Consider the following 21,781-nt stretch of genomic DNA (forward strand, 5'->3'; position numbering starts at 1 on the left):
AAGTAAGTTTATAATAAGTTAGAAAAATTGCCATTTTCAAAGGGTCCATGTACCCAGGTGAAGTTCTTGAACAGCTGCTGCCTGGAGTAGTGGAATGAATTGGAAAGAGACAGCTGTTGTGTGGGTTTCTACACACAAGAGAGCTAATGTAACTGGACGATGTGATTACTTAGTCTCTCCTCCTAATATGAGGAGAGAGGGAAGGTGGAGCCACACGGTTCTCTCTGGGACTTCCCATAGTTGGGCTCTTTACCCAGGGGTATTCTTGGCCTGGGCCAATTTCAGGAATGGGAAGGAATGGTGTCTGGAAATGGAAAGGGTCATCAGTGAGCAAGGCAGGCGATTATTTGGGGAAGGAAAAGAGGGAAGGAAAAATAAAGAGCTGTTGATACAAAAGCTTTTGGGTACTATGCAACTAGGTGTAAGAGCTCAGGAGCCTTTGCTGGGATATTAGAAGCAAATTTCCTTCTTACTTAAAGATACTCTTTTTTATTTTTTTTGCGGTACGCGGGCCTCACTGTTGTGGCCTCTCCCGCTGCGGAGCACAGGCTCCGGACATGCAGGCTCAGCGGCCATGGCTCACCGGCCCAGCCGCTCCGCGGCATGTGGGATCTTCCCGGACCGGGGCACGAACCCGTGTCCCCTACATCGGCAGGCAGACTCTCAACCACTGCGCCACCAGGGAAGCCCCTTAAAGATATTCTTTAAAGCAACTAAGAAGTCTTGAATGCCACTGGGGTGGGTTTTGGGTTGTTCTGGACTAAACATAAACTGATTAAGATTTAACCTAATCTCACAAGAACAGTGTCTCAATTTAGCTTGTTGTGGTAACCTTGCTAATTCATGTCTCTTTTCTTTTTCCTAGTATTATCAATGGCTTTGCTTTACCTCTTAAGGCAGAACACAAACAGTTTCTGGTGAAAGTGTTGATCCCTTTACACACTGTGAGGAGCTTATCACTCTTCCACGCCCAGGTAGAATTTTGCACAACTACTTCTGGAAGCAAAATAAAGTTTGTAAACCCAGTGTTTCATTGATATTGTTATTTACTTAATTTACACAAACAAAACACTTGTTAAAGTTTAAAATATTCCCCAAGGCAAATAAAAATGTGTATATATTTTCCTATGTATAGGAGTGTCCTGGGAATATTTTTCAAGTGGGAGAAGCATTTGTTTAATCATATCATTTTACAGAGAGAACTTAGATACTTGCCCAAGTTCACACAATTATATACTGAACAGGTTGCATATAATAAAATGTAATGGGCTTTTCAGATTTGTACCTTTGGACATGTGTAATCATTTTGGGATGTTCTTGAATCTTTTAGCTCATCCTCATTTTGCATTAGTCTATCCTTGCCCTTTGCCCCCTCTTCTAGTTCATTCACCATTTCTTTCTCACTTTCTGTATACAAATAACACTCTCACAAGTAAACAAATCAATCAGTATTTTCACTTACTTTTATTTTTAGCCTCCATTACTTTAAAAAGCACACCCTGTCTAGTCCCCACTCTCATTTCCCTGCTAACACTGCCTTGCATGGTAAGCGTGTCACTAGGAGGTAGATAAATGATCTAGTGGCATTTTAATTTTACCAGTTCAAACCTCTGGCGCCCTCCTCCTTGCAATGGGAATGTTTTGAGTTTGCGTAAAAATGTAACACATTTTTCAGAGTGGTGTTCCTCTTTAAATGTGAAATGCTGTGTTTTGAGGAAAAATTAGTCCATATGCTTCTAATTTAGAGCACCATCAAAATGTTGTTTTGCAAGAGCGGATTTCTTGTCCAAGAATCTTTACGAGCCCTTTTGCAGATCTTGTCTCTAGTTTTTGAAACAGGATATCACACTTCATGATCATTTACAAATTCTTACCTCGATGAGTTAGCATCAGATGTAGAACTCTTCGTGTTTGTCCAGGGCTCTACCTGTGGCAGGTACAACCTTTTATCTTTCCATGAAGCTGCTTCAGTTTGCGTGTGCCATTTCATGCCACCAGCAGTGTTTTTAGTAAGTGCCTGCTTCTCATATAGGACTCTTCTGGAACCACAGTAAAACCCAATACTGTTGGTGTTCCAGCAAAGAGAAAAGAAGCCCATGAGATGTAGCTCAAACTATATGTAGATGAGATACTTTCAGAATATACTGGATGTGCTGTTTCACCTCTGCTTTTCATTAGCTGAGTATTTCATGTCCCAATATTCTTTTTAAAAAACTTTCCCTGGAGCCTTGTTAGTGTCAATCTTTGGCTTGAAAAAGTAGCTTCATATTTTGCTTTATATATATTTTATTTTAAAAATGAATTGAATGTGAAGTTATTAAAACCAGACTCTGGAAACTTTTTAGGGCTTTTTAATAATACATCTTTGAGCCCTGAGTATATAGAATTTCCAATTTTGTCTTTTGTCTGTTTGTTTCTCCAGCTGGCATATTGCATAGTACAGTTTCTGGAGAAAGATCCTTCACTCACAGAACCAGTAAGTATTTTTCCCATAATTTCAAAAAACTTCAGAAAGACCACTTTTCATGGCGTATATAAGAAAATTAAATGCAATTTGTTTTTCTCCTTTTCATTTTAGGTTATTAGGGGATTAATGAAATTTTGGCCCAAAACATGTAGTCAAAAAGAGGTAAGTGCTCAATGTCAGTGTGTTAATAGCTTACTAGAGCACTGAGATAATTAGCATGTGTAAAGATGCATTATCTCCTCTTAATCCTCATTGTAACTCAGCAAGGTAGGACTGTAAATATTCTCATTTTACTAGTTATGAAACTGCTATTTAGAGGTTAAGTAGCCTGCCTGGGTATGCTAAGTACAGGTGATTAGGCCACAACCTGCCTCCCTGATTCCTGAACCCTGGGCTTTTACCCTGGGCTGCTCAGCCCTGGGTAAGCCCAAGGCAGACCCCAGTCATGTGTCCAACTGTCTAACTCTACTGATGTCCCCTTCCTAGTGACCACCTACATAATATGAAGGTTTTGCTGTCACTGTTGATAGATGCTACAGTAAGCTGCCCCAATACCTACTTTAAAGCATCATGTAGGTGGGATCTTACTATGTACAATCTTAAAATATATTGCAGACCTTTAGTTTCAGCTATTCACAAGTGGCCCTGGAAATCTCTGATCTACAATCATTTGTACTTTTGCCAAGACCTAAGTGAGCATGTGCTGTGTGAGGTTTCTGTGGAGGAAGTGAGGCTCTTAGCTTCACAGTGAGCCTAGCTGGGCACCAGATCTACACCCACTTTTCTGAAAGGTTAGAAACCATATGGAAAATGACCCAGAAACAAAGGTCAGCTGTTAGTTTTTCATTTGGAGAGTATTTTGGAAGAACTTCAGAATGTTTCTTAACAAATGGCAAGGCTCAACTATATTTCGCTTTTAACAGAAACACCCTCCTTCTCAAATCAGCTACAATTCTCCAAAACCCTACTTTACACATTTTCAGAAAATCATCTAATTTCTTAATACCTGTTAGGTAAGATTAAACTATGCATTGCTACCCAGAAGCATCTCGAGATATGAAAACGTCATGTTTCATACTTTAATTGCAGGCTTAATTTTTTTTCTAGGCAGTTATTTCTTCATACCTAAATAGGAAAGTGGTTTTTTATTTCTCTGCCAGTTTTCCATTATATTGAAAACGAGTGACCCTACTATTGATTTGACTCCATTTTGTGATCTAAAAGCTCTGGTTTCGGAGGCAAGTGGTACTGAGGTCACAAGATTCATTGTGCTCTGTAGTGAGTGAGTGTGTTCATATGTATATGTGTGTAAGTGTGGACATTGGGTCTGTGTGTGCTGAGGGGTTTAAAGTGGTGTGTGTGTGTGGCTGAACCTCCTCATTTGTCTCTCCGACTTTGTGTGTTCTGCGAACTGGCGTCTCTTAGAGGAGCGCCTAGCACATAGCAGGGGCTGTAAATGTTTGGCAAATATCTGCATGTGCTGCCGCTGTGAGCTTTGTCCATCGTGCTGGAGGGCCACTTGCCCACTGTTTTAAAAATATGGAGGAGGGGAGGAGAGCCCCAAAGGGATAGTCCTGTTTCCCAGGGCCCTGCTGCAGTGTGTAAGTACCCCTCATTCTGTATAATAGATGTAGCACATAGAGTATTTTTTCCAAAGTAAATAGAATCACATTTTCAATGCTGTAGGGAATTTGTTCTTAACAAGTACTTTCTGGTGAATTCCTTGTGAAATCAACATCTAACATAAGTTAAACCCTGATTTGTTTTGTTCATGTTTGGTTTTATGTATAAATTTTCATTATATTAAAACTGTACAAAACGCTCATTATTCCTCATTGTCCATATGGATTTTTTAATCAAGCACCTGACACTTTGTGTTTTGCCTGTACTTCCAGGTTATGTTCCTTGGGGAGCTGGAAGAAATATTGGATGTGATTGAACCTTCACAGTTTGTTAAAATCCAAGAACCTTTGTTTAAACAAATTGCCAAGTGTGTCTCTAGCCCCCATTTTCAGGTTAGTAATAAGAGGGCATGAGCCAGAGTGGCTTATACAACATGTATTATTTTGGTAAAGTTTCATTGGTATTGAAAGAAATGTAATGGACACTAGCTACCTGTTGTTTTTATTGGCTGTTTTTTCACACGATAACAATACTTTTGGTAATCACCACCTTCATCTTGAACACTTGTTACATGACAGCCGCTGTGATGGTGCTTTCTGTCCAGTAACTTGAATTCTCATGACCACTCTGCAAGGAGGGCATTATGATTTTTACAGATGTAAACACTGACCCTCAAAGTGGTAAAATAACATGTCTCAAGCAAAAGGGCTGAATAAGAGGTGGACTGGTAGGGCTTCTATAGTGTGTAAGAGAGAATGCTGAATAAAGCTTAAAAGAAAAAGAGAATGCTGATATTCTATACTGTGCTAGATATTTTACATACATTACTCCTAACTTCAAATTATCCTCTGAGGCTTCCCCCCCACTTTCTAGATGAGAAAAATGAGGCTCAGAGAATGATTTGCTCAAGTTCCCCAGTTAATAGAGAGTGGGGAGTCACATAGGCGTCGCTTCTGGTGAAAGCCCGTGCCCTTCCTGTGGCACCACTCTGCCTCCTTGTGGCCGCTCTGGGAGAACACAGGGAGGGTGAGCCTGGGCAACCCTTTTCTTGACTGGGGACATTTTAGCAGGGCTGTGGGACCTACACTGGAGAGAAGAAGGTGATCTTGGGTGAAACACGTTAGGTTTTATACTTTGGCTGTCTCACCAAAGGTCCAAGTTACAGACCTAGAGAATTGACTCTATATACTGCCTGTTGATTTGAAGAGACTGTTCAGATTGTATTTGGCAGCACAGGACCCCATTGCTAACATGGGGGACTTGATGGTGGACTTTTCTCTGAGCTGTCATTATCCTGCATAGTTAGAGACACTGGCTGTAGTTGTTGTTTTAATTTTTGACCTAAAGACATCTTAGTATGTCAAGTCAGTGATCTTATGACAACTTTGCAATTGTACCACAAAGCCAAAACAAACAAAAAAACAAAAAAAGAGTAGAAACCATTACATGAACCATTACCTTCAGATCTTATGACACATCTAGATTTTTTTAAAAATGCGGGACACTATGTAGATGTTTTACATATTACACATGGCCTGTGGTGCTCAAATACCTGGATTGTTTACCTTATTTTTCAGTTTTTATCATGTGTTTGTGGTAATGGAGGGCAAAGAGCAGGACTCTCTTTTCAAATGAGTACCACCAGGGAGCCTTAAATGAAGCTCAGAAGCTTAGAAAGGAGACAGTGTCATAATTAGCTAGGGCTGTGTCTTAGGGCTACTCTAACAAAATACCACAGACTCTGGTGGCTTATAAACAACAGAAATTTTTTCTCACAGTCCTAGAGGCTGGCAGTCTGAGATCAGAGTGGCAGCACCATTGGGTGAGGGCTCTCTTCTGGGTCGCAGACTTCTTGCTGTATCCTCACATGGTGGAAGGGGCTAGGGAGCTTTTGGGAGCCTCTTTTTTTTTTTTTTTTTTTTTTTGCGGTATGCGGGCCTCTCACTGTTGTGGCCTCTCCCGTTGCGGAGCACAGCCTCCGGACACGCAGCCTCAGCGACCATGGCTCATGGGCCCAGCTGCTCCGCAGCATGTGGGATCTTCCCGGACCAGGGCACGAACCCGTGTCCCCTGCATTGGCAGGCGGACTCTCAACCACTGCGCCACCAGGGAAGCCCTGGGAGCCTCTTTTAAAAGGCACCAATCCCATCATCTTTGGAGGTTAGGATCTCAACGTAGGAGTTTTGGGGGGACACAAACATTTAGACTGCAGCAGCCTTCCATAACAAAACACCCCACACTGTGTGGCTTAAACAACAGGAATTGATTTCTCATAGTTCTGTAGGCTGGAAGTCTGAGATCCGAGTGCCAGTGTGGTATGCTTCTCTGAGGGCTCTTTCTGGCTTGCACATCTTCTCACTGTGTCCTCACATGACCTTTCCCTCCTGCATGCTTGAGGAAAGAGAAGGAAATCTCTCTCTTCCTCTCCGTATAAGGCCACCAAGCCTATCATATTAGGGCCCCACCCATGACCTCCTTTAATCTTAATTAACTCCTATCTCCAAATGCACTCACACTAGGGGTTAGGGCTTCAGCATTTGGGTTTCCTGCAGGAGGGGGAGACGGGGATGGAGGTAGGGGGGTGGGGACACAATTCAGTCCATAGCAGAAAGAAAAAGAATTTTAAATTCCTTGACAGAAGTAAAACTGAGAACAAAAGAAAGAAGGAGAGTAAGGAGGCTCTTTGTTCATTCATTGAGTGTTCATTGGTTCATCCAACAAACATTTATCGAGTGTCACTCTGTGTAGTCAGATGCCGCTCACTACTTGCCCAGGTGTGGCATTGGGGTTAGAAGGCTCTGAGCTAGAGACACTGCACTGTGTGTGTGCAGGAAGACAGTGGGTCCCAGGAAAGTAGTGGTTCTGTCCTGCTGTCAGACATGCTAGTTTTCACTTTGCATAAGCAGTGCCTTTCCTCTTTAAAGGGCTTTGCTGGATACTGACTTTCTTTCTGTAAGTGATTTTACATATTGATAAATAGATACATAGAGCTTAGGATACTTATTAGCATTAAGTAACAGGTAAATATTAGACTCATAGTTGGATCTAGGAAAAGCCTAGGTCTCTCTGCCTTTACTAGCATCCTCTTGTGGTCTCTTTAAGAATTTCTCCTGTGGGTTGTTTTCAGAACAGCCTCATCCCATTCCTCCTGTTCACCCTGCCCTTTCCTTACCTTGTGCTCTACCTGCCTCAGCCACATGTGCTTCATATTTCTAGACACATTGTCCATGTTGGTACCCCTGCCCCCCTTTCCTGTAATTCCTTTGGCCTGGAATGCCCTTTGCTTCTTTCCTTCATCCTTCAAAGCCCAGCTTAGATGCTATGGCCTATGGTACATTTCTGCCACCCTTCCTCTCCCCCGAGTCATCTGGATTGTTCTTTCTGCTCTCTCCTCTGGCACTTTATTTCTAGATCTGATACAGCATCTATCACAGTTCATGTTGGATTGGGGATTGTGGAACCCCCTTTCCCTACCAGCACACAAGCTCCATAGGGATAATAGAGTGAAGAGGTTAAGCAGGGACTTAGGGTGCTGTTACTTGTAGCCATGTGACCTTGAGGCAATGGCTTATCTCCTCTGAGCCTCAGTTTCCTCATTTGCAAAATAGAAATAATGGTACCTACTCTGTGTGTTGGTTGTGAGGATTAAATGAGAAAATATGTAAGTGAAACACTTACCACAGTGCCTGGCATATAGTAAACATTCAATAATAGTGAATTATTTTCTTTGTACTCTCAGTGTCTAGTGCCTTATGAGACCCAGGATTTTTTTGTGAACCAAATTGAATAATGTAAATGGAAAGGTTCTAATTTCTCAGAGTCTATTGGTGGGCACAGGTTGTACCATTTTATTAAATTAAATGGTTACATTTAAGTTAAATTTAAATTTATTTAATTAAAACATAATTTCTTAATCTGTATGAATAAAAGAAGCTGCTCTTTTCCCCCTTTCCCCATATAACAACTCTTTTTAGAGGTTTTTAGATTTTTTTTTTGAGACTTTGGTTTATTGGAATTATTATTGTTATTTTAGATTAATTTTTAGATTTTTTTTTTGAGGCTTTCCTCTGAATTCAGAGAGTCAGTTGATAAATGTAGCAGTCAGAAAAAAGGGGTCTGAGATAGCAAGCGAATGTACATACAGCCAGTGTCCCTGAGTCCTAAACTGAGTGACTTCCTCCTGGCTTAGCCAGTTCAAAGGAAGGGACCAGAAATGAACTCTAGAAAGAGTCTGGGCACTAGACTCACATCCCAGTTTATCATTGACTAGCAGTGTGACTGTGGCCAGGTTCCCAATCTCTCTGAACCTCAATGCCCTCTTCTGTACAGTGGTTCCCACTCCTTGGATGGTGGTAAGGATGACACATTCTGCCTGCAGGGTGGGCACAGTGCCTGGCCATAGGAGGTGCTTAGCAAATGCGCCTGCTCTGCAGGGATAGGCAGCTGGGTTTTCTTCAGCAGCTACTGACTGAAGGCCAGCCACGTGCTGCGCCTTGTGGTTGATCTACAGTGTGTGGGATGAAAGAGGTGATCCAGGAAGGGGATTAAAGTGATGGGGAAAACAGTGTAGCATATAGAAGTAGGGTGAGGGTGTCTGGAGCTTGCGAGCTGTGTAGGGAAAATGTGGAATCAGATGAAATGGGCATTGTTAAAGGAGAATATAAATAAGTAGGTAGGAAAACTTCTTTTTCTTCCCCAAATTGATGAACCACTTTGGAACTTTCTGAAAGATTTTAAATCCACAAAAATGTAAAGTGTGATTAATATTTAATTTTATACTTGATTGAATGATATTAAGATAGTCTTAAAATACTTTTGTTTGAAGAGATTATAATTTTGTTTTATCTTTCTCTCTTAACATTTTATTTTTCTTTTCTCAAAGGTGGCAGAAAGGGCACTCTATTATTGGAATAATGAATACATCATGAGTTTGATAGAAGAAAACTCTAATGTCATCCTTCCCATCATGTTTTCCAGTCTTTATAGGATTTCAAAAGAACATTGGAATCCGTAGGTTTTCACAGTTCTCCCCCTCCGTCCCTCCCCCCTCCCCTTCCTTCCTTCCTTGCTTCCTTCCTTCCCTCCCCCCTCCCTCCATCCCTCCTTCCCTCCTTCTCTCTCTCCCCCCTCCTTTGGCCTCTCTTCCTCCCTCCTTCTCTTTTGCTTAATAAAATGTCTTGCATGTATGCTATGTGTCAGATGCTGTGCTTGATGCTGAAGATAGATATGTGAAAAGATAAAATCCCTACATTTTAGAAATTCACTGACTGGTTTGGGAGACCCACAAATAAACAGATATTTTATAAAACAGTGTTTTAAGTGCTCTTATATTCAGATGTCTGTTTACTTGAGGGCTTCTTGACCTGTCTGTGAATGTAGCTGAGGTATTTTGGGGATGCTGTGGATCAAGAGGAGAAGTCTGTGGATATTGCTAGGGTGATGATGCTCAAACTGAATCTTAAAAGAATTTGGCAGGTGGATGGGATGGAGAAGTCCATTCAGATAGTGGGTCTACCCATCACATAAAAAACGCACAAAAAGGTAAGAAGCACCTGTCATGTTCTGAGACCCGTGAATTTGGGAGGGCTGAAGCACAAGGTCATTTGGGGAGGTTGCTGGAAGGTAGGGTTAGAAAGTGGAGTGGTGCCCGCGTGAGTCTTCACCTAGTGGATAATGAAACACTAAAGAGTTGTAAGAAGGGAAGTGCTCTGAACTGATTTGCATTTTAACAAGATCGATTTCTTAAAAACCAGTTCAGTCACTATATGGGTTCTCTAGGGGGAAAAACATTTAAAAATGTTAAAAGAGGAGTTTATCATCTAGTCTTACGAAAGTTAAAGCATTCTGTATTTGAAGAGCTTTACATATTTCTCTGTGGAATAGAAAGAAAATTTAATGTGGCCTTAAAAATTAGAGATAATTTAGTATATTCGTAGTATGTCTAAAAGTTTTACATACAACTATAAAATACCATATTTCTTACTTTTCACATTTGTCAAATTTTATGACTAAAACTTATAAAGAGCTAGCAAACAAATCTCATTATGTAGATAGCCTCTTGAGAACCTAGAGAGTGGTTCTAGCAAGTGTCTGTAACTGCTCAGTAGATTGTATTTGGCTCTTCTCCGTCACTGCCCATCCTATTTGAGAAGGTCGTTCCCCATAAGTTTCCCTTTTAATGGACACAGGGCAGAAGCAACACAGCAAGTCCACTTTCTTATAAATGTTTTAGAAACATCAAACCCAGGGTTTATTATATGGCCTAACTTTTACCAATGCCTTCTTCAATGGTATTCGAAACACACTAAAGGGAAGTAATGTCGTGTAGTTTTGCAAAGGGCAGTGTTATTTAGACTCTAGTCTGAAGATACCAAGCCCATCACGGCAGAGTCCTCACGTTGCCAAGAGCTTTTTCTTCCACTTGATAAGCATAGGCAGCCGTTTGGCTCTTTAGCTGTTTAGTATTCCACAGCTGGTAGCAGCCATCACCAGCTTGCCAGTTACCTTACCAGCCTGTGTATTGGGTCAGCAAGGGGACTAAGGAGTGGATGGACTGATGCAAATCCCAACTGGAGACATAACTTGTATTAAACTGCCCAGCTTACAGAGGCTTGGTATCATCTTTGAATATGATTTATAGATATATAAAATTTGTTACCATGGGAACAGCCTTTGATTTTGATGAATTATGTATATTATCACTTTAAAAATAAAATTCTATGCAAATTCAGGTCTCGAAGTTTGGTCCTACCACAGGTGCTCATTTTTAGGGTGAAGTTGCTTTATTTTTTATACTTGCCTTTTTATTAAATTAAATTAACAAGTGCCCACAGGCAAGTCTATTCTGGGTACCCATAATCAGGAGGGCAAAATTAGATTTTGTTTTTCTAATCCTGCCAACCCCTCAGAAAGATATCTTACCTAAAGAATGTAGCTCTCTTGATGTGGAAGTGAACTGTAGGTCATTTCTAGTTGTTCCAACTAAAAAGGGATGGAGATTGCAGTGTGAGGAGCTCATTCAGATAAAGGCTGTACATCCGCTCTCTTCATTCAGCTTCCCATTGTGTAAGACTAACCAATACGTTCCCTTCTCTCTGTGCTTCCAGGGCTATCGTGGCATTAGTGTACAATGTGTTGAAGGCATTTATGGAAATGAACAGCACCATGTTTGATGAGCTGACAGCCACATACAAGTCAGATCGTCAGCGGTAACTTTTTAAAGCTTTTTTGTCAGCCGTGCATAATACTATTGAGTTCTTTTTTTGCTCTTTGCTGAAGTTGCCTAATTGTACCTGAAATCCTAAGCAGCGAATTTTATTTATTTCCATATTCATTTTCACATGCTCATTAGCTGTGACTTTATTAGTCTGCCACTGGGTAACAAAGTGTCACTTTGAAAAAGTCTGCTTTCCCTCCTCCCTTCCATAATGTTTCTCTTCTGCCTCAGGGTTAAGAGCCTGGCACATAACTGGTATTTCAGGTCCACTTAAGGGGACCATCAGGTAGTTTGCCATCTGGAGTCACTCCCATTCTGAACTAGATTCTGAACTGATTTGTACTTCACTCCAGCAGCAGGAGAGATGAGGCACCGTTTTTGTTTAGCTCTTTGGCCCAGAACTTACTTTCTATACTAAAACCCAACAAATTCCTTATGATTTAGAGAGCAGTGAAAAGAAGGAGTAGGAGGTAAAGTGTATTATACAGATCTTGAAATGTTTAAGATCAAAGGAGAGCAGAAACCAGTTGAACTCTTTATAGTAAATGCTCTGGTTTAGTAGGCCTTTCTTGAGTTCATTTACATGATTCTTCACTTTTGTTATTTCTTGTTCAATGTGTTCACTTTCCAAAAGATGTGTCTTAGTCCGTTTGGGCTGCTATGACAAAAGACCACATTATGGGTATTTTATGGGTAGCTTATAAAGAACAAAAATGTATTGCTCACAGCTCTGGAGTCTAGAAGTCCAAGAGCATGGCACCAGCATGGTTGGATGAGGGACCTCTTTCTGGTTCATAGCTGGTCTCACTATGTCTTCACATGGTGGAAGGGATGAGGGATCTCTGTGGGGTCTCTTTTATAAGAGCACTAATCCCATCCATGAGGGCTCCACCCTCATGACCTAATCACTTCCCCAAAGCCCCACCTACTAATACCGTCACCTCTGTGGGTTAGGATTTCAGCATATCAATTTTGGGGGTACACAGATATTCAGACCCTGGCTTGATATACTTGGAGAGATTGAGGAAAGTCTGGAGAGCTTGTTAGTTGAGCCTCTGGGTTGGCTTTTCTTATCCAGAAGAAAATGTCAGCTTTGTGTATATCATAAAACCACGGACCTTCAAGGATCCCAGAGTTTTCATGCTCAACACCTGGCTGAACCTCCTGAGCAAAACTATCTGTGGTTCCCTTGCATCTTTGCCCAATTTTTAATGTGTTACTTGGATTTTAGATAAAAAGAGCAATGAAAGGAAAGGTTTGGTGGCAGGGACAAAGGACCTTCACAGTGATTTTTTTTTTTTTTTTTTTTGGTACGCGGGCCTCTCACTGTTGTGGCCTTTCTCGTTGCGGAGCACAGGCTCCGGACGCGCTGGCTCAGTGGCCATGGCTCACGGGCCCAGCCCCTCCACGGCATGTGGAATCTTCCTGGACCGGGGCACAAACCTGTGTCCCCTGCATGGGCAGGCGGACTCTCAACCACTGCGCCACCAGGGAAGCCTATTTTTTTTTTTTAATTACCAGGATGCAGTATAGAAAAGCGACTTAATTGTGGAATATGGCAAGTGTTTAATGGTAGAGAGAAGAGACTGAGATTTTTTATGCCACATTGAAATAAATACCAGTTATTGGATATGTTGTACCATACCTAAAGAACTTTTAATTTACTATACAGTATTTATAGTTGCTGCAGATCATTAAATTTATAGTAACCCTCCATATTCCAAACTTAAATTAAAATCTTTAAAAAAATGTTATTTAAGTAAAGGAGATACAGGACACATTTTTATACTGTGACATACAATTAAGGAGTGCATTGTACATAATATCCTTTCTTTTATGGTAAGTAAAAACCCATTTTTATTATCCTAGTTGAATAAGGATTAAATCTGTAGAATTCCATTAAGACTATTAAAGACCTTATTTCTAAAATATTCAGATCAATTGAATTAAATTCATTCATTTCTGTTGAATTTCAGAACTGTTTTCTGATCATTTATCATTTAAACTAAATAGGCCAAACTCTTGAAAAAGATAAGAATGAACCAAGGGGACCAGGAATAGACACTATGAAGCTGATTGTGATAATCTGGTATATTAAAGCGACTTATAATGAGTGGACTTTCTTAATGACAGAGGGTTTTTTTAAAGCCAGGGTAATATTTTGTCAAGTGAGCAATAGAAGGTTGTATTGAATAGTTGGAAATACTAGTCTTTCCATGGATGTGGGAAGAGAAAAAGAGACTAAAGAGATTTATTTGGTATTGTTAGACAAGAAATGAAAGGAGGATTTCACTTCCGGAAGGCAAGAAGTAACTAACTGTTTCAGTTCAGATAAAGATTTTTTAAGTATTACAAATCTGAAAACAGGTGGGTGGAGTAAGTAACAGTGATAGATATTGATACATATGCCACCATTAGTGCTCTGTGAAATTGAAACTGGAAGAGAGTTTGACATTATCCCTAGTATGACAACTTGGTGGAGTTTTAAATTGCCACCTACAGGGAGAGAGAAAAGTGGGAAAGAATGGGGGTGACAGAAGCTATCTCAGAAATATTTAGGATTTTTGAAGATAAAGTTGTCAGTGTAAAAGATATATGATAACTCAGCAAGAAGTTCATCTGGAAGAAAAGCCCCACAGGATAGACTGTGATGATTGCCATGCAACTCTTGATCAAAGACTCATGAAATGCTTCAGTAACAAGATGAGTGTTTTAATTATGTCAGCACTTAATTTAAACTGCAGATTAGGGCAGTAAGAACCTAACGTATGTTTAAGCTGTTTTTTAGTTGGATAAGTTCTCTAAGCCCTTGCTTACCATCTTCTTCCTCCTCCAAATAGGAAGATCAATATGCATTGAAACTCAGCAGGATCTGTAGAATATACTTTTAAATCAGTGTTCTGTGATAACATTTATTTAGACCTAATATTATCCCCAGACTGTACTGAGAAACCAAAAGTGATAATTTACCAAACAGCTTGCTTTACAGTTAAGAATCTAGTATCCATAATGGTTGGAGAATTATCTAATCTTGCCCTTGTTACCCTATAAATAAAGATTTTCAGGATCAAAATTACCAAATAGGTAATTGTTTGAAAAACTATTACACTCACTGAAATTCATATTGTGTAGATTGTATTTGAGCTGGTTGGAACTAGTTGTAGTAAACAAGGCTTAAATGACCAAAATAATAATTATAAAATGATAATATTAATTACCATATTATATAATTAAATGTTCCCTCAATACTCTAGTGGAATGAGGTTATAAAATTCCTTAGATATTTCTAGAGACATTTTGGCGGGGGGATGAAGATTAATTTCTGTTGCTGTAGATATCAATATAACCTTTTAAAAATTGGTGACAATAAAAAATATGAGGCAATGGAATTATATACACATTTCACTTAACCTATGTGGATTTCCTTCCCTGAGTACATATTGTACTGTAGTAAAGTACAAAATTCTTACTAAGTGAAGTTAAATTCTTACCAAGTGAAGTTGCATAAGGACCATAATCTTCTATGCCTGGGGTGGCAGAGCCCCTGTTTTCAGGATTTATCTGAATTTATGGATTCACAAATGTTATCTGGGTCTGCTGTTTACTGGTTCATCACAACATGAAGAAACTAGGGACAGTGTAGTGAATTATTTTTAATAAATATGAAATTATTTAATGTATAGTATAGCCATGTGTTCCTGGTTTGTGTACTTATTACTTCATTGATGTTAAAGTTAACATTCTTTATTTTATAAAAATATGGTAATCTAAAAGTGTCCTTGGCAAAATAAAATTTGTTTACCCTATCTATCTATCTATCTATCTGTCTATCTGTTTATTTTTGGCTGTGTTGGGTCTTCGTTGCCACGCACAGGCTTTCTCTAGTTGTGAGTGGGGGCTACTCTTCATTGAGGCGCGCAGGCTTCTCATTGTGATGACTTCTCTTGTTGCAGAGCACGGGCTCTAGGCACACGGGCTTCAGCAGTTGTGGCTCGCAGGCTTTAGAGCGCAGGCTCAGTAGTTGTGGCTCTGGGGCTTAGTTGCTCCATGGCATGTGGGATCTTCCCGGACCAGGGCTCGAACCTGTGTCCTCTGCCCTGGCAGGCAGATTCTTAACCACTGCTCCACCAGGGGAGTCCCTACCCTATTTTGAACATCTAGTTTTTTGGTAAATTTTACCAAACAGTGAAATCTGAAAAGTCTGGAAGTCATTAGTCAAATTGATATTGAGCCAAATTTGAAGGCTTGGAACATTAAAAATTTAATACCCAATAATATCAACAAAGTTCTGTCCAGAATTAAAACTGAAATCACAGAAGAATGTTTAATTCGTCCATATATATAGGTATAAAATAAGTTAGTAATGTGGATTTTGTGGTTTAAGACTTATAAGAACAAGATTCTGCTAAAAAGTTTACATATACATAATGTAAGAAAAATGGCATAATAAAGAGGAAGTACATTTTCTTGACCTACTACATTCTTTGTATCAGTGTCGTCTCTAGCAACCCTTTTGAGAAACTATTTGGAGACAAAAAGAAAATCAGATTTGAACTAGACCAAAGTAAAAATGAATAATGTACCATTGGTTTTAGGATAACAGATACATAAAAGTGATCATCATTTTTCTTTCTTGGTAATTTTGAAGTTAATTTTCTTTATTAAGCTAAGTATAAAGGAATATTAATGTGAAATATTAAAATATGCTTGTCATCTCCTACTCTATTTTATGTCTATATAAGTGTCAAGAAAAAATAAAAAGCAAGAGAGAGAAAAACTAAAAATGCCAAACTTTTCAGAGACCTTTTAAAAAGTCTGGGGAAAAGTATGTCAAAGGGGCAGTTATTGTTGGATAATCTCTTTAAACTTTCTCAGTTGTTTACCTATTATTCTATTTTTTCCCCAGTGAGAAAAAGAAAGAAAAGGAGCGTGAAGAATTGTGGAAAAAACTGGAGGATCTGGAGTTAAAGAGAGGTCTTAGACGCGATGGGATAATTCCAACTTAACAAAAATAATGACAACAACCTTACTAACCTGTGGAGTCACACATTTATGTAGTAGAAGATGGAGCAGCAGTTTTCTGTATTGTGCAACTTTACAGTAGATTTCACATTTGTTTCATTATTACAACAGCACTGTATATACCTGTCTCTAAGTAAAGGAAAAAAAAAATAAGGACTTCAGTCCAAAGTTTGGACAGTAGATGGACTTCTCAGAACTTGGCAAACATAATCATTGTTCTAACCCTCTTTTAAAAAAAAAAAGCAGTCTTCAAAGATCTGTCAATGAAATTTGTATATTAAAATTCCATTATTGGGAGTTCCTTATTTATCATTAGCAGAGAGTATGAAACAATTTTCAAATGTGAACAATCTTAAATTTAGCTTGTCTTTCTGCTAAGCTGTTAAGTGTATTTATAGTAAAGGAAGGGGAAAAAAAAGACTGTCATTTCCTTATAAGTTTGTATAACATCCTCCTCTGGGTAACTTGACTGTAATTTGACCTCTTTTCCTTTTGCACATCTTCATGAGTTGAATGTCCACGTGGAATGGGGCCGTGAATTATAAAGGCCCCTGATAAAAGTTTTGTTCACTGGAGTGAACATCTTTCCAGTAAGCAGGTAGTCCTGGTACTCCTTTAGTTTTCAAATTAGGAGTAAAAGAGAGCAGGTGATAAACATAGTAGGGAAGGGAATTTTGGATTCACGCATCAGTTTATGGTGACTCCAAATCAATGTCTTGAATCCTTTGAAAACAGGCACTGGGACATCATAGGGTTCAGTACCTGACCAGTATTAGTTATGTATGTCATTGAACACACAAACCAGAGATGTTTTAGAAATGTCAGAAGACATCCTTTTGGACCATTTTGAAATAAGAAAGACAAACACTAAACAGTACAACCATGAAATTGATCACCAGGATTGCGAATCTAATTGGGAATAGAGTTGAGCAAACAGCTTGGACTGTTTGGAGTTGTTGCCTTACTTTTTAATATGTATTTATAAAGTATTCCAGCAAAAGAGGATGAAGCCTCTGGGAAAAAAACAAACATATTACAGTGTTTTTTGTAGATTCTCATTCTATATCCCATCACAGCGCCAGCCCTGTTTTTAGCCAGAAGGGATTCAGGATAAACATTATTATGCATTCTGAATTGAATGCGTATTCCTAACTACTGTATTTGTTACCAAAAGTGGTTCTACAAATGCTACTGAAAAAATCTGGAAATTCCTAATGTCCTGAGTATTAATAATAAAGTTTAAAAATGCTTTTATATCAAAGGTGCATTGTGACCAAATTGTTTAAGAAAAACAAAAAACAAAATCTAAGGCTGTATTATAGATCTATCTTATTGGCTCTCTGTTTTGTATTTAAAAGAGGAAGCTTACATCTTGGGGAGTTAAAATGCTGATAAAACTTGTGTACATTATGTACTTACCTAAAGCAGTTGCATTATTATGTACTGAAAGGTATGTGTTTTGGGATTTATTTCCAGGATGCTTTTGCTTGTTATGGACTTGGCAGCAGTGAGTTGATAATCCTAAACAATCCCTTCCAGCAGTATTCGTGGTATAGAGCTGATTCTGCGTTCATGTGTTGAATTGTGATAGTAGCAAACAGGAACATATGAACTGTTGTTGCTCTTAATAGAAATATGGTATCAATATGGGCTTGTATATTTTCTTCCTTCCATTTAAAATATAAGGTAGAATATGCAGTTTTATTCTTTATAAGAAAAAAGGAAAAAAAGAAGCCACTGACCTTTCTCCCCTATTAAGTGTTTCAGGATTATCAGGTCACAGTTTATGCATAAAAGTCAGCTGATTATGGATATTGTCATCTCAATAACTTTGTAAAACAAAAACAAAATTTGGCATTGTTAATTCTGAAAAAGAAACAGCAGTAAAAGAGTCATATGCAATACCAAACACAACATGGTTTAATGGAATTAATAGATTTTTTTTTTTTTTTTTTTTTTAGAGAACATTAATGGGAATTCAATGTAAAGCTGGCAGAGGCTGCCAAAGATGAAAACAACTTACGTTAAAAGTACTGGAGCAAAGGTGCAAGTTCAAATGCTAAAGATAAAAATAAATTTGTAACAAATCATCTCCTTTAGCCCTTGAATTTTAGCCTGTTAGTTTTAACTCTACTTTACATTTAATTTTGATAATATAAACTTTTGTTTGCCATTAATTCATCTTTTTAGATTGAGGACATTACAATCACAGGTTTATGAAATATCTCTGCCCATTAGAATGAAATGCAGTCATTTGAAATGAGAAAGACGAGGATCCTTTTTTGCACCTTACCCTGTCCTCAGAGTTAAGGTGAGAGCTACACCGATATCCTTGATGTCAGTTTCATATGTTGATCATTCCAAACTGAAAAGAATAAAGCCAAATTTTAGACACATTTAAAGAAGTTATTATAGATATATGTCTAAAATTCATAGGGCAACTTCTGAGAAGAAACACTGTCTTTTCTTTTTTAACTGAAAGTGACAATGTGGCATTTGTCATGTTGTGTCCAGTGATGCACAGTAACTGAGGTAATCTGACTGTTGCACTATGTGACATATTTAAGGACGTACTTGCTGCATTTGCAGCAGCCCTCTCTTTGTCCTTTCCCACATTTCTGCTGTTGCTGCAACTTGAGTTAATTGTGACAAATGCATCTTTGTGTTATATTTTGTTTGCTTCCTAATTTCCAGAACTATATATAAATATATTTTTTAAATAGCAAATATTGTAGTTAGTGAGTGATGATCACTCCAACCTTATCCCTACCATATTGGTTTCAGGGGTAGGATTAAGAGTGTCTTTGGAAGAAAAAACAAAAAACAAAAACAGAACCCTGTGGTTTAGAAGGATGCTGAGGCCTTAGGCTGTGGGCCTAGAACAACCATGTGAGTGAATTGACCCATCTCATACTTTGAATCAAGCATGCATTCCTTTTCTCATTGTGCAGGTGTCTCCAGTTGTTTTCCTTCAGTGTTTTCGTCCTTTTAAATTTTATTATATTTTGCTCTCCCTGACATCTGTTTTTTATAAAATAAAAAATAAAAAAAGTAAGACATAGATAATACCCTCAATGCCTCTGGATACTCACAAGCAGGGTTATGCTCCTTCATCTTGGGCTCACTTGCCTAAGTGGAAGGGTTTAATTTATTTTGTACCTCCTTCTATGCGTGGGACAGTCCAGGGTGCAGAGCTAGGAATTGCTTATAATTGCACCTGCTATACTTAAATGTATAGCCCTAGGCTCAATCACACTATGGAAAGAAAAAAAAAAGTATATTTAGAGCTTTAAAAGCTTTTTTATTTTTTTGTGGGGATTGGGGGGTGGGAAAGGGAAGATGTATGGATGTTATTGGCATTTTTAAATGTTCAGAGGTTTTTGTTTGTTTTGTTTTGTTTTGTTTTGTTTCTTCTGTTTTGTTTTTTCTTCCCTTTAATTGGATGCACTGACCTGGCCCAAGAAATGAAGGGATTCTCTCTTTTGATGCTATTACCAATGTTACAACAAAGTGACAGTCATCTATAGCAAAAAGGTGGCACCAGACATTATCAGTGATATTTTATTTGCACATCAATATTTTTATTTTTATATTCTGGCTCAGCTGCTTCTCTGAGTGGAGTTAAGGAATGAGCCACAAAGGATTTTTGTAGTAGCTATATTGGCAATGCATTTTATATTTCTCAGTATTTAATTTTGAAACTCTAAAAGGATTGTGCATCTTGAGAGAAAGTTGAGCAAATTTTAATCTAGTGTTAATTTGTGCTGCTTCTTGTGCACGATAGCAGCAGTAGTATCTCTCTTGGAAATAAACATCCCATATTATGATGTCTATGAATATAGGTTTCCTTTTCTACCCTCCCTCCCTCCCTCCTTCCTTCCCTCCTTCCTTCCCTCCCTCCTTCCTTCCTTCCTTTCTTTCCTTCCTTCCTTCCCTTCTCTTTCTTTACTTTTTTGGAAATCACTTATTGTATATAAGTTGTAATCCAGACCTCATGTATCAATGGGGAACTTTCAAATATAAATATTACCAATACATTTTCTGGTTGTTGTCTGATTTTTGATTGAGGTATAATGAGAATGACATGTCCATTGCTTTTGGTTTGAGGATTTCGCTTTAGCTTCATAAATCTTTTGGTATTTTAGTATTTCATTGTTTTAGCAGGAGAGGGCAGCAAAAGTTCATTTTCCCTGTTAGAAATGCTGTGGTTCATGATTGGTTTTAAATTTAGTTGTGTGTGTGTTTTTTTAAACAGCATCTGTTTGTGGGTAGAGGTAAAAATGAAACATTTTTGATATGAAAAGTTGCATATGAAAATTATAGACTGGTTCAACCAGACAGTGAAGACTTCTGATCCACATTAAAGTTAAAATGCCACAAAGCAATCTTCCAACGCTGGCTAAAATATGCTACTTCCTTTTCAAACACAACAAAATGCAAGCTGAGTCTTAAAACATTTGGATTTTTTAAATGTCTTTCTTTGAAAATGATTTGCTTTCTTCAAAGTGGTAACAGAAACAAAAATGAAGGTGCTCCCAAAGGGAAATGTAACCTTCCCCTTTCACAGGTGTGTGAGAGGTTCTGTACTGTGGGTGCATCCTAATAAAGAAGCAGTGAAGAGTTTTCAGGTGCCTGGCTGTGTGTATTTGTTTGTTTGTCTGTTTCTGATGTCCATGGCCTTTTTGAACCATACTAATGGTAGGTTTGATCAATGTAGCTGTGAGGCAGTGGGGTTGGTATGTTCCGGCTTTCAACTTGAGAAAATCAGTTTGTGATTAGGGAGCGGTCCAATGTCTATTGCTGGATAACAAACTACCCCAAAACTTGGTGACAGAACATTTGTTCACAAATGTATGGTGTGGGCAGGACTTGGCAATAATGTCTTGTCTCTGCTGTTCAAGTATCAACTTGGGTTTATCAAGTGGGATAGGAGAATTTATTTCCAACATGGTTCACTCATATGGCTGTTGGCAAGTTGGTGCTGGCTGTTGGCTTGGGGTTCAGCCAGAGGCCTCAGTTCTTCTTGACATGGGCCTCCTTATGGGGATGCCTTCTTGGGCTTCCTCACAGCATGACAACTAGGAATGAGTGTTTTAAGAGACAGGAAGTAGACACTGCCAATACTTTAAGGCCTGGGCCCAGAAACTCATGGCATCACTTCTGTAATATTTTCTTGGTCAAACAATGACAAGGTCTGCTCAGATACAAGCGGAGGGGACATAAGCCTCATCATGATGTGTTGAGAGGAGTGTCATCTGTAGCCAACCATGGGATACTTTCTTTGTAAAGCGTTTGATTTAGGTGTGCTTTCCTCTCGGCTAATTAAATCATATCAGATTTGGAACCATGTAGAGTTAACCAATTACTGTTTCATGTTCAGTTAAACTCTGACTTGGGGAGGGAAAAATCTTTGTAAATTTAGCAGTTTTGTATTTCAAAGCATGACCATTTTA

The 21,781-nt window shown here is 38.7% G+C and overlaps 1 protein-coding gene across 5 annotated transcripts in view; it reads left to right on the plus strand.

The window, feature by feature from the left end:
• Window positions 1-20,944, plus strand: part of PPP2R5E (protein phosphatase 2 regulatory subunit B'epsilon) — a 160,992-nt gene extending 140,048 nt beyond the window's left edge. For 3 of the 5 annotated variants that reach the window (XM_060096055.1, XM_060096051.1, XM_060096052.1), the window contains 7 exons: window positions 866-974; window positions 2,423-2,476; window positions 2,579-2,629; window positions 4,363-4,482; window positions 8,973-9,100; window positions 11,197-11,298; window positions 16,213-17,589. In XM_060096055.1, the coding sequence (XP_059952038.1) occupies window positions 866-974; window positions 2,423-2,476; window positions 2,579-2,629; window positions 4,363-4,482; window positions 8,973-9,100; window positions 11,197-11,298; window positions 16,213-16,312 (664 nt within the window). In that variant the 3' untranslated portion in view covers window positions 16,313-17,589. Of the gene's footprint in view, window positions 1-865; window positions 975-2,422; window positions 2,477-2,578; window positions 2,630-4,362; window positions 4,483-8,972; window positions 9,101-11,196; window positions 11,299-16,212; window positions 17,590-18,289 lie in introns of those variants that run through there. The other 2 variants (XM_060096053.1, XM_060096054.1) reach the window with 2 other exon arrangements.
• The last annotated feature ends 837 nt before the right edge of the window (window positions 20,945-21,781 follow it).

Source organism: Mesoplodon densirostris, chromosome 4 (genome assembly GCF_025265405.1).
Source record: "Mesoplodon densirostris isolate mMesDen1 chromosome 4, mMesDen1 primary haplotype, whole genome shotgun sequence".
NCBI lineage: Eukaryota > Metazoa > Chordata > Mammalia > Artiodactyla > Ziphiidae > Mesoplodon > Mesoplodon densirostris.